Raw genomic sequence first — 18156 nt, 5'->3', positions numbered from 1 at the left:
CCCTCTAAGCTAAGAAAATTGCACGGTACACGAGTATAACTTCATATTCGACCTGATGTTCGATTATTATTCAGTAAACTATGTCTATTCCTTAGTATTAAACAATAATCGCTTGAGGATTTTTATTGAAACTGCTAGATATCTCTCTACCGCGTAGCAGTATAAATGAAGATGAAAATAGCTTAAAGTCAGATAGTGAAAGAATTACAAAAGAAGAATATGAACAGGTTTGTTCAATGTATCCTTGATTTGCAGTTAATAAATATCACGTTATCAGTTGCATATGTTGCAATAGTTTTGGACCTAATTTCTCTTATAGATTAAAAATGATGCTCCGTTATGCTTAAACGATTCGATATTGAAAAAGATGAATGAAATTGAAGACGTAAGAAAATTATTAACGTTTATTTTCCATATTTTAGTGTTACTCTTTACTTTAAAGTTAATTAATACTACTGTACATATATCATACATCTTCGTACACAATATTGCAGACTATTTTAACATGCTTATCGTATTGTATGTTGCACTCTTAACATAAATAGATTTATGGAAAAGATAAATCAAGATTGGAATTTATACATGCCCTAATTCGTAATTTAAAGCGAATAATGAAAATGTCGAATTAGCCAAAATGGAGTTCAATAAACGTAATAACTGTCTTTTGGATATTATTCTAATGTAACAAAGGATACCACAGAAATTCTTTAATCAGGAATAATTATGATTGATCTAGTTTTTTACGTTTGGAAATAAGTTTTTCTGGTTTGTACAAATACATCTTGCGCTTTCTACTTTCTTTCTTTCGTAAATTTCGTTTTAATCGTTTCTGAGCACTAATTTGTGGGTTAGCAACGGCCTAGATGTTTCAATATGTACATAAATTTAATTAATAAAATTTAGAACAAAGGGCCATTGCCCTTACAAGTATGGAAACAAGCTTGAATTTTTTAACCTCAAAGGCCTTTTGTCTCTTTCTATTTAACTTCTTTTCATTTATAGTTTGGTGTGAACTGCTATAAGCCATAGCAAATTTATCTGGATCACAACGTTTTTTAATCATTCCCACAATTTCATCGCATAAAATTTTTAATTCTTCACCTAAGAAATACAAGCATTTTAACAAAACTTACCCTCTTGCATTTATGATAATGACACCATACTATAATGTGAAAATGATATTAAACTCACTTGAAGTGGTTGAAGAACTCTCTTTTTGTAATGGTTGCAATAGAATCGAGAGATTACTTATAAGAACATCGTAATCTAAATCCAAGACCATAGCTGCAATCCATTTAATTACACAAGACCTCTGTTGCAAGTAAACGCCATTATAGTTACAATGTTATAGCATAGAATAGTAGTCTAGAACATAAAATAATATGTTTGTATTGAAGCCAACCTTTTGCACGCTTTTCGGAGTATTTCCAGATTCCAATCGAGCGATTTTACACATACTTTCGAGAATATTTTTAAAAGATAGATCTTCTTGTTTAGAATCACTCATCGATTGTATTACTTTGCAAATGTAGATAAGATTCTTGGTCACCTAGGTCAACCGCGCGAAAAGTAGCATAGCTTAAAATACGTAAAAAAATTTCCAAATTCGTAAATTTAAAGTGATGTCATACTTGGTCAGCTAAGGCAGAATCTAAATACTTTGATTTTAATTGAGAAATGAAGATTTTAATTAGACTTTGCAATTTAGCCGTCGTGTCCTCTTCCAGTAAATGACTTATTAGAAAAGTTTTACAATGGATAGCTTTATCAGGCTTGCATCGGGAAAATATGAACCCTATCAACTGGCAGCCAGTTAAACGCACCCACATGTGCGGATATTCCAGCGAAAATATGATACAATCTGATGATAAAAAAAATTATCGATTATAAATTCTTACATAGCAGGATCAATGAATTAAACATGAAATTTAAATACACTCTGGTTTACTTTGTATGCAAGTCATCCAACATAATATTGTAACACACATAACAAACAATAAGAACAGTTAAAGCACAAATTGTAAATCTTACCCCAAAGCGATGTTATGTAACCTTGATACTTATCGTTGGTTAAATCATATTTATCACTAATTTTTTGCAGGGTATTTATCAGGTAATAGCATCGAGAATCTTGGATACGAATATTCTCATGATCCAAATTATCGGACTATCTCAAACAAAAGATGGTTATTGTTAATGTAACACAAGATAAACATTTATTTTTTATGTCTAAAAAGATCGTATAGAAGGAGTCTAAAATTTTTACCTGTTCATAGTCACCGTCCTTGGCTAAAGCTAATACCAAAGGCAAAACATCCTTTAGTCGTTTTTCTAAGAAGTCGCTTTGACATTCGGCGAATATACCCAGTAATTGCAGAGCTAATCGCTGATGAATGACCTAGAATTACGTGCAGGTACAGAAGACTCTTATTAAAGTTACAAATATTGAAATAAAACCGGCTCATCGTTATTATAATATCTTACCCGGTGACCTTTCAGCCAAGATATAACTAATTCCAATAATTCATTTAAATGAGTCACATCCATCTTCAAGTAAGACAACAGATTATTATCTCATTCATTCTATACATGTATGGACGTATATTAAGCTAAAAATCATAAAATTACGAAAATTGGCGTACTTTTTCAAGTAGGGTTCTAACAGCTAAAGCATTCATTTTTCGGCAAGTAGCAGAATCGTCATTTACAAGACAAGTCGCCAATGACATAAAGATAATAAGGCTATATTCAAATAGTAAAGACTATGGGAAAAACAAATGTTACAATGAGAAATAACCTTTAAAATGATCAATCTATAGTAAATGCGAATTTTACCGAGGGAAATTCATTTAACATGCTAGCTATCATTTCGAGCGCAGAGATCCGACCGGTTTCGTACTCATGACTGAAAACATTCATAATAGTCAAAACATCAACAATACTACAATAAATTTTTTATTAGAAATAATACTACAGTGCAAAAGTGCTCCTACTTTAGATTGTTTAAATAGAATTGAATGATTTTTTCGATTTTTTTGCCCAGCGGATAATCTAATACATAGCGCATATAAAGCTGAAAACATTCAAGAATACATTTTGAGTAAGATCTCTACTTAAAATTACGAATATGAGAAGATTTAACGAAAAATGAACGTTGACAATCACCTGGCGACATTGAAGTCTGACAAAATCAGGGCTACCGTTAATTGACATTTCTTGTATTTTTATCATGATATCATGCACTTCTTCAGCTTCTATACCACGTGAGACGATGGCCTGAGATCCATAAAATGTAAAGTAATGTGGCTCAAACATATAACAATATACAAATATACACGTATATATTGTATATTATTTTCTATTAATCATATGAAGTGTAAAACCTTAATGACAGATAAGGCAGTTGCTTGCCGTGAATGGTCATGGATATCCTCTTCGACGTACGTAAGCAATAGCTTCAATAAGAAACAGTCTAAAGTAAGCTAAAAATCGATTTCACTCATCATTTTAAATATGTTCATTTGTGCCAAACCTTAACATGATTAGGGGATAAAACTACATCACCGTAATTACCAATAAGGATAGAGACAGCCTAAGATAAGAAGACAGTGTATTAAGAACTCGTACAATTTCATCACTTACTAGTAACAGATGGAATGTATACACAATATAATCCAGTGCAGTAATAGCATAAAATTACCTTAAATGATGAGTGCACAAGTTCCGCATTATTGCCTTTTCCGGCTCCAGCTCGAGCATAAATACGTAATACTTTGAAAAGTTTACGCGATAATGCAGGAAGAACAGTCTTAAGCGACGGCAAAGGTTGCTTAATTAGCCAAGTGAGACTGCGTACAACTAAACTAAGTACCTATCAGCATCAAAATAACATCTGTTACCCATGAAAAATTGTGCCACTGATGTATCATAACGATAATATTTATATATATATATATATGTGAACGTAATAATCTCAATAACATCATACTTTTATATTATCCGATTTCATACACCCATTTAATAGATTAAGGTAAGGATCTAACATTTGAATACATTCTTTATCTTCTTTTTTAATGGTCCGATTTTTTATAATCATCAGAAAGATTTTTAGGCCAAATTCCACAAATACGTAAGAATTAGTCTTTAAATTTGCTTTTGGTTGATTTCCTCCTCTACGTGGTTCCGGTAACAATAAAAATGATATGCTTCTATTTTCCGCGTTACTGATTTGGCCTAGATCCTCGTCTAGCTTTTGACCGTCACTCTGTAATAAAGCTGAGCTCTCATTGATAGCTTGATAGGCTAAAATTAATAAACTTTCAAAATTGAAGTCACTGTTCTTAAGCAATCCCGTACAAATTCTATGAAGTACGGATTCAACCCGATTGACTATTTTAGTATTCTGGGCTTCCTGTAATATCTATTAAGATTATGAAAAAATAAAGAGGATAATAAAATGAAAAGAAATTTACTAGCTCTTTTTAATAGAAAATACTTGCTTACCTTCTTTAATGGGAGCAATACATTTCCGATTGAATTATTACTAGCATAAGTAGCCAATATTTCAAATGTACCATAACTTTTATTTTTAGATTCGCGTAATTTCTTAGATATACTGTCAATCTCCTTTTCATTGGCTCTATCGCCAAATGTGTCTTCAATGGCGATCTAAATTACATGCAGCAGAAATACTAATTCAGTAATAATAGCGAAATAAACAGCATTAGTATACCAGACTAGTATTATACACTGACTTCCATTATCATTTCGATGCAAACGTCTAGATTGCCAGGCTTTAACTGTTCTGTTATTCCAAGTAATACAGAATGAAGAGTATACCCTAAAATATGTAACTGTACGTAAAGCATGAGAAATCAATTAAATTCTAGTGAATCTCATATAACTTGACTTAGACAATGTTTTTATCCTGAAATGTCTACTCACCTGATAACCTCTAGCTAACGTTGTCCTTAATTCTTTAACAACGTATGATAAATAATTTGGCCCTAATGCATCCGCAATTTTTGTGAGAATATCACGACAAATATCGCGCACTTCTTGATTGTGGCTTTTCAAGGCTTGACACACACGCAAGATAATTCTATATGATAAATTAAGCAACATTTAATGTGACCTAATCAAGTTTATTGAATCGCTGACAATATTGTTTAAATCTAACCCAGGTAAATGAACCTCCAATGTAGATTTTGGTAATTTAAGTAAAAGTTTAACCATAGCTAAAGCTAGTGGTATCCTTAACATCTCGTTTTGATAATCATCTTTCATAGAACTATGCTTGTGAGCTCCAATCGACTAATAAAAAATTACAAGGTAGTTAACAGTAGTCCAGCTAATCGCCATCAAATTAGCAAATTACTAGTCACCATTATTGGTACATCGCAAGCAATGATCAATATAGGAGTCATCCCTTCTACTTACTTTACTCTTTAAGCAATCTCGAAGCTCGGGTAAAATTTTTGAGGTAATATCTAAAAATACTTTCTGTTTAAGATGTAAGTCAACAGTATCACTAGCTGATTCTGTCAACTCTTCATCTAATTTATCCTGTGCATCTTCAACTATGTTTTCTTCAGTCTCAATAAATAGTTCTCCTGTTTTCGCTATATCAAGACCTGTAAAATATGAATACAACACTTGATATCAAAATAGTTTCCATATGGTTAATTGTCTATATCATCTCAAAGCTTAAGAGCATCAAATTAATAACCACAAACCAGGTAAACAGTCCGCATTTGAGATGTCAATGTGAAAATTATCAAGAACAGCCACGATAACCCTACGCAAATAATTTAATACAGAATTAAGTTGTACCAACCATGATGGTAGTAAATGCGTAGGTGGCTTTGCTATAACTAAACGTAAAATTAATCACTACAGACAATACCAAAACCAATTGATAGCGATAACATACATAAGTACAACAAGATAGTGATTAGCATTTACGAGTTATCTATGGTGTATTAAATAGACAATATAGTCGTTATATCTAGTTGTATGGAAGAATAATCACAGGTTTCTAAAATGATAAAATTTTGCTCTGGCAATCATATAAGTAGATAAACGCCTGCATTTTATAAATAACTATAATCGGTGTGTAAGGTGAATTTTGCGTAAGGCCTCTCACTACTGTATCATAGCAGTTCCACACTTGTGCACGTGTTCACGTTACCCTTACAATCTAGGTTACCGAAGCTATGAATAAAAGTACGTCCAACAAATACCGGGTATCAAGGATTACCTAATAAGAATTTTTTGAATATTTATCCGCCTAGTTAGCTGCCTTAGAAAATGCCTTAGATGAAACACATATCTATGCCACGGCATTAAATATGCAATAGCCCCAACAACATTAATAACTTCTGTTATTAAATTCGGATCTTTGGAACCTTTTTTGTCGAAGATATGATTTGTAGCCATAGGCAAGAAAAATGATACAGCCCAGTCAGCTGATAATTGAGATTGCCGGCAATAAGCTGCTAACTGTTTGAAAGCTCTAATTCTCCTGTGAACCTAACACAAATAAATGACATTCTTAAGAAATGAATGATGCAATTTATTGGACTATCACTATGTAAATAATAGTCAGTAACAAAATTATGCACGATACCTGTAAATGTCGGACATTTTCAAAAAAATCTAGGTCTGGATTCTGATTTAGTAACCCATGTATACAACTTAACTTTTTACTTGATGAAAATTTTCTAACAATTACTCCCAAAAGTCGAATAAATTCGTTTCTGCTCACCTATATTTAACAAAACAGTTTCATAAACAAACTGTCAGACTATAATTAAATTCTAAAAAAATATTTACAAAATTAAGATTAAGTGCCGCACTGACTTCATTCTGCACTTTAATACCCTGTTTGATAGTAGAAAGCATGCTCTGCATGATGCATGTATCGATAACTTCGTCATCTTTACCTATAATAAAAGCTTATTTTAGATGATAACTATATATCTAAAGTTAAGGAAACCATCGATTACAACTTGCCAGTAATCACCGTACCTACAGTTAAGCACCCAACAATTAAATCTAGACAATATCCGCTAGAATGCAGCATAGCAGTATCATCCGCCTGAAATTAATTAAGAATTAGATCTGTAGGTTTGATACTGAATACATCAGATCGATTATTTCATTTCTAACTAAAGTATTCATAGTAGTTATCCAAATAATATTTCAGACTTGAATAATATTGTTCTCTTCACGAAATTTATTACCTGAAGGGTAAAATATAAACAATTGCACACAACAGGTAGATAAAAGTGTGGATTCTGGATACCATCCTTAATCAATTTGTTCACGGTCGAAAAAGCTTTTAATCTCTTTTCATAATCCGGTTGATCTAGTTGCTCAATTTCCCAGCAATTCAACTTTATGTGTGAACAAATTAAAGCAACAGTGACAACCATATTACGAAAAACACTTCTGGCATTTACAGTACCCAAACATACAGGTAGCACAGCAGAAAAATTAGGATATTAGCAGATTATGCGTATAACCTGAAAAATGAGATAAATGTTCTCCAGTAATCCAACTTCATCGCAACAAATTGCCTGAGAATGAAACAATAAATGAGATCCAATGTCAATAGCTTCACTCATACGAAACTAGTCCGCTAGAAATATTCCAAATTAGCTACCTTTAAGGTATTACATAAAAGATCCCTTGACTCACGGCCGGAAATACGAGTAAATAAAATTGCTATTTCGCTAAATACATAGGATTTAGGATAATTGTATAGTTTAATATAGCGTTGTAGCAATCTCAGCCAAAACAGTTAAAATCCATAATTAGCAATATTTAATATTATCAAGCTGTCAATTACTAACTTAAAAAATTTCATACGATCTGTTACATAACCAATAAGATTGCAAATGGATTGAAGGATGTTGGCTTCAGTATACTGTGGATATCAAAATCGATTAATGGATAATAATAAGATAGTATATAGAAAAGAATTCATATTCTAAATAAAATGATGCATCTTAACATTTATTTTGACCTATCAGCAGCATTAAATCATTCCTTACTTTATCTAATCGCTTGCCCTTGGAAATAAACTTCAAAAGTAGCCTAATTAAGTCGCAACTTTCATCACTTGACGATACTAACGGGCTAATCCTATTAATAATTAAAGATTGAAGACAATACTATATATTCAGATATCGGATTGTCAATTGCTATCATCTAAATGATCTCACTTACTTCGATAATACAGAAAATTCCAGCTTTGTCACAGATGACATTTTATTCAGCTTACTAGGGTGACTACTTGTTACAGCAAGGTAAGAACTTAAACTATCGCTTAAATGGCGTAATAACATTCCAATATAGGACGATAACACTTCCCGTCTATAATTTCAAAATTAGTGGGTATGAATTGGCACGAATTAAGTAAATTAGAATAGATGCCATCTTAAGCAGTTACATCACCAACGCTACGATATAACATGATCAAATACTGACCTATCAGAATCGGGATTTACTTCATTCGCCAACAGAAGATTGTTAGCTATTTCTAAAACCATCGTCACAACTGCTGAAGAGACCTTCGGAGATGACAAGCAAGAAAAAATCTCAGACAAAATGAACTGATTTTCGTTGTTAGGGTGCCATTGGTAAAGAAAGGGGACATATCTGCAAAAGAATAGCAAATCAAATTTTTTCAGCGTTTCTTAAACTATACAGTATTCACTAAACAAAGATTGTACCAAAATTTATTTACATTGTATTCTGACTCCAGATATAAAAAAGTTTTAACAAAGGCGTTGGATGTTGGATACATTCTGTAGGCAATCTTGAAAGCTGATAAAAAATTTAACTAAATTATGAAACATATTAATTACAGCGTCGACTTTCGTAAAAAATTTTAAATAATCAACCTGAGGCCAGACTGCCACTCTAAAAATATCTTTAATATGATTAGAAAAGTCAAAATCCTCAAATACTTGAAAAACCTGCAAAGAAGAATTGATTTTAAGTACAAAATGAAAGCAATAATGATAATAATTGATAATATTACGGATAATAATACCAATCGAATAGAATTATATGCCAACTGCCGGATTTTCTTCATGGAAGGAAGGATTTTACCATCAATCTGATAAAAAGATAATACAAGACGCTAAAAATAGTAAATTTACAATACACTTTAAAGTTTATTAATAAAACCTGCTGGCGTTCAGATAAAGTAACGATACAATCATCAGTTATAGCCAATAAAACATCAAGGAATGACGGTAAGATATCCGTAACTTTTGTGCCAAGTTTTGAAATAATTAGTGAAAACATCGATAAAAATCTAATAATTTTAAAAGAGATCAAGCGAAAAAATGACAGTTGTAAGGAATAACTCGTATCCAGTTGTGTAGTAATTCTATTATTATGTAGTATTGAGCAATTAACTTGTACCCTATCCGCTTCTTAATGGGTATTTTCTGCATCTCATTGTATAACGGCTTAATTTTATCTAAACCTAGCATTAAAAATGCAATTTACAACATGCAATTAATAAGATATTATGTTCAGCAACATCTAACGTACTTACATAAATATGAATGAAAAGAACATAAGCTTACCCTCGAAAGGTTCAAACAGTAAATTAGTGAAAATTTGAAATTCATCGTTTGTGCACCCAGCAAGAAATCTTAAAATAAAGGCTCTTCTAGATGCAATATTACTTTTGTTATCGGCACCTAAAGATCGGCGAAACAACTGCCCATATAGTATTCTAATTATTAAGAAGAAATACAACGAAAGTTATTTCTCTTAATAACATCATGAAATTAAACACATCTCTAGACATTTAGGGGGTAATTAACAGTTACCTTATTAGGATTGGGATTAAGTCCTTACGATGAGCATTATCAATCACAGATGAAGATGGATCAATACTAATTTATGTTAGGAATAAGAATGTATTAATATCCGGTATGCAAAGTATCATATTATGTATATATAAGGTAAGATAGAATAGTAAAGCTAAGAGTATATAGGTACTATCTACCTGAATTTAGTTAATTCGTCACGAAATGATTCATCATTCAAAAGGTTTTCAAAGTTTTCTCTATTAGAAAAATTGATATCAATTAATATTTAATAGCAATTACGATCTAGCCTGTTACACCAAAATTGAAAACAGTGACTAGCTAGAAAACAACTTACTTGTATTGAATTAAATAGGAATATTTGTACGTTAATAAAACATTGATAACTAGCATTTGTACTTTAGGATCATTATGCAGCAAGAGCTATTCAAAATTGTAAAAATTAGTACAAGAGAAATTAACAATACTTGTTTAATCTATAGCATAAGACAAGATTTATTGAGCAATAATGGTACACAACACACATTATTGTAAATATCACGAAGTTGGGCTTCCTTATACAATGCTTTGGGATTTCTAAATTTTGCAAATAAGGAGAGTTGAACCGAAAGCAGCCTAAGCATGAAAGAAGTGCAATAAAAAGATCAACATCAAATTTTAAAACACGACATAAATTTTTAATCTAAAGATATACTTGACAATGTAATGATTTCTTCTCATGCGCACGGAACTTTTAAAACCATGTGTCACAACATCATTCCCTGCGATGTCATTATCATTATCATCTATATTATCGTTATTATCGTTTAATTGTCGATTTAGTTCATTAAATGATACTATCTCCTGGCCATCGACAAGAAATTCATTCCTAAGAAAAAATTTATTTGATTCCAGATATGAATCATGTTAATATATCCTGAACTATTCTAATAATTTAAAATTATCAGGTAAAAGCTGAAATGATACCCTTACTATACCTAGCAAATCGAATAAAATGAGAGATAAAATCACGAGATTTTGATTCTGCAGAGTCACTAAATTCTAACATCGATTTCCATAACAAATAACGAAAATTTTGATTATCCGGCCGAGAATTTACTCCTTCTTCACGTGGTACATAACCAGCCAATACATAAGAATTGAAGCATCTCATCAAACTGTTGCTCGTAAAATTTTCTATGTCATTGTTAATCGCTTCATCAGCAATCGAGTAACTTTCTGAAGAAGATTTGTCTACAATAATAAGTAATGAAAGTAGTCAGACAATTTACAAAAGAACAGACAGGGTTCATTTAAGTTTATTATTCTTAGCAAAATTAATGATATATATCGTACGACTGACCTACTATCTCAGATCTATCAAGATGTTCCCTGAATACAGGCCAAAATATTATCATATCTCCAGCAAAAGTTTTTAAAATTGCTATAATTTCATTCCATATTAAATTTAAATTGACGTAGAATTGTCCAATTATATATTGCAAAACTCCTTCATGTAAAATTCGAGGCAACCCTTCGTAAACTTCCCTGAATAGATATAAAAAATTATTAACCTTTCTAAAGCCATGAACTAATTTTTAGCGGTAAAAATTATCACTAGATACTAATGTCGTATTAACTACATTGATCCAACTAGCTTTGCTGGAGATAGCAACAATTAGGGCTGTGACAAACTCCAGATATCTGTTATGTATCATATCATACATATTTATTATTCAGTTACCTAGAATACACTAATTTCCTTAAATGCATAAGCCTATCACGATAGCCATGAAATGTTGGGGAAGCTTCTTCAGCCATAACAAGGTTATTTATTATGTTCTTCGCCGTATCCGACCAACCATTGCGATCAGCATCTTCCGACGAAACGATCGGTTTAACGATATTACGTAGTATTTTCAGAGACAACAGCCTCAACTGCATCAATATAATTAATTTTAAAATTATTAAAATTATTCGATTCTATCTCATTAAAAAGTGAACTAACCGGTCGCGAAGGAGACGAAAAATTCGAGGCCAGTAATGAAAATATCGTCTTTACGTTATCACTAGTAAATATATCAATATGATCTTCCTGACCAACTTTTTCCATATAGAAATTGACAGCATAAAGAAACCCTTCGTGATGAAAACAATATTTCGGCATCTTTATCAATGTCTGTAATGGTAATACAGCTATCGTATCTTTAATAGCTAAAGATCCAACAAGATAAAGGACTGCTTGACTGAATGTATGTAGCAAATTGTTTGTCCAGCTATTCTCTTCTGTAGCTAATATCTTATTTATGGTCCACAGCATGACAGAAGTTACACATTCCACACTGTCATTTAAACGGCTTAACCTATGATATTAAAAAGAATCAATAATTGTCCTAATTGCTATCAAGAAATTACACACTCTAAGGGATTTAATGATGCAAGAATTTTTGGTATCTGTTATCAATATTACGCATTACGGACTTTGTATGGCGTAGACAAAGCAAAGATGACCAAGCAGCTGCTACTCTTTCTTGTTTAATTGGAGGATTAAGATTACTTAAAAAAAGAGCATTAACAATTTCTTCAGGCACTACTTCTAAGCTCATTCCTTTTAAAATTTCTGGCGGCACACAACTATCAAAGTTTATTCTGTAAGTTCTACTACGCTCAGCGTTCGTTAATACGTTCGCTAATACTTCCAATAGCTCATCCCGAATCTGGATGTTGCTATTTCTTAAGGTTTTGTTCCCACAGTATTGTGATAATTTTTGAAAGACTACCTATAAATAGTGTTTAAACATAACTAATTGTAGCACTCTATTAATGCCAGTTAATATTATATATCAAATAAATCGACTTACTTCAGCATATAAAGGGGCATCTTGGCATTGATGGCAAAAGTTGCTAACCACAGAAACAGCACAATTACAAGAAAAAACCTACAAAAACATGCAATAAAGTAGAAAATAATATTAGTTCTGCGAACGAACACCTTTAGAAATTGTAGATAAAATTGTCGCGTTAATAGACGTACCGCATCTGCAATATGTTCTTGTAGAACTTTATCAATTATACGGTCTAGGGATACAAGACTGCAAGCAAAGATCTCAATGATGGCGTTAACATGTTCAAGTTGTAGCGAGGGATCAAATAACAATTTCTTAAGATCCTTTTCAAAAAAACACCCCAAGGTAAGGAATATAAGTTTTCTTCAAATTAGCAAAATACTTAGATGGAGCTAGTAATACCTCGAAAAATGATCGAAAGTCAACAATACATCGACTGCGACCACACTGAATCAATTCCTTGACTAAATGTAGTAGACGCGCTAGTTGATGATGTTCTTCCTCTTTTGTAAACTTATGCAGTTTTTCATGTAAACGTTTGACTTCACTCTACAGAAATTTTTAAAAGAGTACAAACTATATTGATTAAAAATTAGAAATTACATCGAGATCTTAAATCATAAGTTAATATCAGGTCAATATTATTCTGCTATAATGAATAAAATTTGAAAAATGCGTAGAAGTATACTGGTTAAATAACATTCTCGCATACCGAAAGTGCATTCCAAACAGGCTGCATATAAGCATTTTGGCTATGCGCTGCGCAAGCCTGAACGGTGTATACTAATGTCTTCATAACCTGACCAATAGAAGTTAATAAATTAATACTCATAAATCAAAAAACATTATGTGCAACTACGTAAATCCAATATGATATGCAAGGCAAAGAAGATCGATTATAATTTATTATTACGTACAGAGTCGTATGCAAGGGATTCGATATTAGAGATCTCCTGAATGGGTCCCAATTTTTGTAATAAAACAGGTAATACCTAGGGTTATGTAATATCAGTAAATGTAAAACAATCCTTGTATAACGTAGCATAATAGAATTTATAGCTATCAACCAATTCAAATATCTTAAAGTTATTAAAGTACAAGCATAAAATTATAGATTTACCTCGTTAATACAAGTATGAAATTGTCCACTAACTCCTTTGATCGTTTCAAAATATAACAATCCAATGCCTTCGCACAGCTATGATTATAATTATAGTCAGTACAGATATAAAATTTTACAAATGCTATTTTTGACCTTTACAGTCAGTATTTAATGTTAATCTAAGTAACCTCAGTTGCATTATCCAAATACGATAATACATAATTGGCAAGAGTATGCTGATCTGGAGCCTAGAAGTGTTTAGAATAATTAAAAGGTTATTTAGATGACTTAATTTTTGTCATTTTAGAATACTAGATAATAAATTTAATAATAGAGTACCCCCAACACACTTAATTGTAGTCATCTTAAATGTATTACCTTACGCATTAAGAATGAGAAACTTTCCGTTGCGAATGATTTTATATAAATTTTTTGTGAATCTTTCAACATTTCTTGATAAACTCTACAAAGTAATGATAAACTTCAATATAAAGCATAGCACTATTTCTTGATCAATGACACGACAAAGGATTTCGATAAGTAGTTCAGGTGATCTATGAAACACAACTAACTTGAATAGATTGCGTAAATCTGGAATCATGTGTCTCCAAAGATATTTAAATAAATACGCCAGTGTTTTAAACACATCCTAATCACAATCAGTAGATTAATAATCCTAATTTACTTCACACTTCATAAAGTTATAAAAAAATGACAACATGTGTATAGTTTGAAAGTTTTTCTTACTTCGATAACATCTGGATCACCCACATTTAATAAAACTATCAGTACCGCATAGAATTCTCCAAAATAAGGGTAAAAATCGCTTTGGAGGTCACGAGCAAAATTAACGACCAAACTGGTTAGACACAGAATTATAAATTTTTATATTAATTAGTTTACAAACATGCTATACAGTAAAATTTTAAATTACAAGTTAAAAATTTATAGAAATACTTGAAAATTAATTGTCAAGTACTCCCTTACTCTAATAACGTTGATATAGTTAGAATTGATTTTTTCTCCAGATATGTCTTCAGTAATTGAAAAATTTCATTCTAATAGTCAATTTCATTCATGAATATAATAACAGAAAATAACGCCCGTTAAAAAGATGGTAATACCCTAATCACGCAACGCGTTACACAGCAATAAGTTAATCAGGGCTGATAAGAATAAGATATACAATCGATGATGTAAAAGTAAGTTGTTATTGTATATACACATAAGTATTTACAATACTAGCAACAATACAGGAACATGATAACTAAATACATGGCATAGAGTGCCCTTTAATTTGTTAAGCGATACAAACTTTCTCACCTTATGATGGACCAGTTGAGGCAAAGTTTGACAATAGTGATAAACCTCACGCCTGAATTGTACTGATGAAATATTGAAGTATAACAAAATTATACGTATGTTATTTTTAAATGATCCTAATTTTAAAACTATAGTACTCAAACGTACTAACCAAATTCTGTGCTACAATTCAAGTCAGTCCATTTAAATAATGCTTCCATAAAGAACGTCTCGGCATCCTTATATAAAAAATTTATCTGGATCAATATAAATCTCAAGGACCAACATGTATAAATCAGCACAGTACTATCTCTACATATAAAAACTATAAATCTAATTAAAATAGTTTGAATGCAATATCAATTTTTAATTTTCAATTAGAATTATTCAGGTTATAGACTGCATACAATTTCAGACATTGGATTGCAAATAACGCTTGTATTGTGGTGTATTCTTAGACTGATTATAAAACGTACCGTAGGTAAGTACAAGCTAAATTAAGCTAGAGTATTAAGACACAACTGCTTATCAACTATATACTGTAATAGCCTCTATTCATATCCAAAGGAATACTAGCCTGCAAATCACAATACTAGTTTGAGGATTGCATTAGACTAGAAATATATTGTAACATAAAATTTCTCATAAATTCGTTGCTAGGATGTCCCTAGACAAGAATGTACATATACTTTATACAATAGTACGTCATTTGCTCCCCAAAAAATTGCTGCACTGCTATACTGTACTGCTAGTCCACATGTTAGCTAAAAGTGTTCAAGTTATCTCTCTAATTTATTCAAAAATCATCATATAAGAAAATTATCTACGATTAAACGATATCGAATCTTTTCTGGATAAGAATATATGCTATATTCATGTAGACGAACTTGAGCATTTGTTTCTATTTCTTGCAAATGACATAATGAATGAACATTATAGTAGGAGTACATTTGATCACACAAGTAGAACAACATTGCTGTATTACAAGAAGGGTAAAGAAGCTGCAGAGTTTGAATAAGAATAATTGAGTACTTTCTATAATAATCACGTTTGCTATGTTATTATCTCAACCTCAGGGTTTGATTTCCTTTTTTGAGCTCGATGAATGACATCAATTCGAATGCTTGCAATACGTTCATGAAAACCTTTAAACTGTAAAATGAAGAAGTTAGAAATAGAGTAATAGAATTCCAATTCTTGAAAATAATGCATCATATTAGTTGTACCGTTACAAATGTGTAGTTGTATCTTTCCTCAATGCCTGCTATAAGCGAGCTACGGTACGACCGCAATTTGTATCATGGATTACTAAATGCATCTACTTCAAATACATTGTAGTGAATTGGCCATGAATGAATATTATAATTTTAATGGTTGATACCATATTCAATATGTTTCTACATAAGTATATGTAGTTGTATTATTTTGTCAATACCTGTACTGTAAGTAAGTTGTAGGTAGGATTGCAACTATGAGTGAAGGAATATTATAATTTTAGTAGCTGATACAACACGAGTATACGTTTGCAGTATCTCTCTCAGTACATGTTTGTAATAAGTGGATGTATCTTTCTTCTGGTATCGTAGGTAAGCTATACTGTAGTAGGACTACAATTATACTGTATATTAGCTAAGAGCAGTCCATCATGGATTATAGTACTACTGTATATGCCAGTAGTTGAAATGAATTGCAGAGTAGGTCATGAATACTCTAAATGTTGATGGCTAATGTAATATACACTATTACTCTACGTCAGTCTATCAAATGGCGTACGGATGTAATGCCTGTAGCGCAGGCTATTGCAGCTACTACTTCAAATCTATCTACATTATAGGTAGGCTCGTATATATTGATTATTTTATATCAGTCATGAATACTCTAATGTAGATAGGTAATGTTATATATACACTATTACTCTACGTCAGTCTATGTAATGGCGTACGGATGTAATGCCTGTAGCGCAGGCTATTGCAGCTACTACTTCAAATCTATCTACATTATAGGTAGGTTCGTATATATTGATTATTTCATATCAGTCATGAATACTGTAATGTAGATAGCTAATGTTATATATATATACACTATTACTCTACGTCAGTCTATCTAATGGCGTACGGATGTAATGCCTGTAGCGCAGGCTATTGCAGCTACTACGTCAAATGTATCTACATTATAGGTAGGCTCGTATATATTGATTATTTTATATCATAAAGAGTTAAGCTGTCCAATTCTATTTTCTAGCTTATCCTTTATCCTACACCAATGCTACCTTGAATTCTTTGTCAAAAGATACAGTAATCACTGGCTGACTGTTGTGGCATAAGCTAACATGGATCATCCATTGACTTTTGTATTGATCTACATCATGGAATGCCAATACAATATAGTCAAATTCAAATTGGATCATTTCATATGTATAGTAGCTTTTCTACTAAACAATGACTAGCATTAGCCTTGAGCAATGAATATCTTGATACCTATCCTGAAATACAGGCAATGATTTGATAACGGGTACGAGCATGATTATGGATAAAAATAGAGATGATGTTTCAGCAAAGAATGTACAAATAATCCTGTAGAGGGAGAATGAATTGCTTGTACAATCAACCATTGCTACTTACTTTAAATCTCGTCTCCATCGAATCCTTAAGACTTTTCATTCGTTTCTTGACCATCTTTGCAGTTGTTCATTCACAGCTATACCCAAGAATTGTAGTAGGAAATGAAATTATCGTTGCTACTCGTGTCTTTCGATAGATGTCGTCCAGCCGGTTGTCGATCGTGTAATGGAGGTGGTTGATCGATCGCTTGCACCTCTAATCTTCAGCCAATACAGTATGGATGGATTACAGTAGGTCTCTTCCGTTGCCCTTTTTATTCAGAAACTATTTTGAATGCTTCTCAAACGTACTCCGAGTTCAAATCAAGCTTGAAATCGCTCCATCATCAACTCGCCACAGCCTCCAACTACCTTGCTTTGCCAAGAAGAAGATCGATTCATTTGAGGCCTTGCTCAACTCCTTTGCTGCAGTACTTTACCCTTAGCTTACGTTACCGTATCGTACACGGGAAC

General features: G+C 31.9%; 1 protein-coding gene across 1 annotated transcript; it reads right to left on the bottom strand.

Moving 5' to 3' along the window:
* Nucleotides 1-721: 721 nt before the first annotated feature.
* TRIADDRAFT_54820 (uncharacterized protein) lies at nucleotides 722-17758 on the bottom strand (the record flags this gene model as incomplete). Its single annotated transcript, XM_002110582.1, has 55 exons — nucleotides 722-859; nucleotides 956-1101; nucleotides 1192-1312; nucleotides 1403-1549; nucleotides 1632-1861; nucleotides 2032-2167; nucleotides 2267-2398; nucleotides 2485-2547; nucleotides 2643-2762; nucleotides 3166-3276; nucleotides 3533-3592; nucleotides 3701-3871; nucleotides 3989-4420; nucleotides 4504-4668; nucleotides 4945-5101; nucleotides 5180-5313; nucleotides 5440-5633; nucleotides 5736-5797; nucleotides 6260-6531; nucleotides 6629-6766; nucleotides 6862-6944; nucleotides 7030-7099; nucleotides 7245-7397; nucleotides 7527-7580; nucleotides 8058-8148; nucleotides 8233-8379; nucleotides 8494-8576; nucleotides 8910-8984; nucleotides 9199-9328; nucleotides 9439-9502; nucleotides 9606-9757; nucleotides 9855-9920; nucleotides 10034-10093; nucleotides 10192-10277; nucleotides 10379-10469; nucleotides 10549-10722; nucleotides 10832-11087; nucleotides 11197-11381; nucleotides 11578-11771; nucleotides 11842-12196; nucleotides 12315-12613; nucleotides 12695-12772; nucleotides 12868-13002; nucleotides 13082-13228; nucleotides 13392-13478; nucleotides 13800-13877; nucleotides 13970-14029; nucleotides 14160-14244; nucleotides 14354-14430; nucleotides 14529-14640; nucleotides 14769-14839; nucleotides 15105-15166; nucleotides 15256-15322; nucleotides 16155-16235; nucleotides 17705-17758. The coding sequence occupies 55 exons, from the start codon at nucleotides 17756-17758 to the stop codon at nucleotides 722-724; spliced, it is 7191 nt and encodes a 2396-aa protein (XP_002110618.1).
* Between the last annotated feature and the right edge of the window lie 398 nt (nucleotides 17759-18156).

The sequence above is a fragment of the Trichoplax adhaerens genome, genomic scaffold, assembly GCF_000150275.1.
Source record: "Trichoplax adhaerens TRIADscaffold_3 genomic scaffold, whole genome shotgun sequence".
Classification (NCBI taxonomy): domain Eukaryota; kingdom Metazoa; phylum Placozoa; class Uniplacotomia; order Trichoplacea; family Trichoplacidae; genus Trichoplax; species Trichoplax adhaerens.
This window is presented reverse-complemented; position numbering and strand designations above follow the sequence as displayed.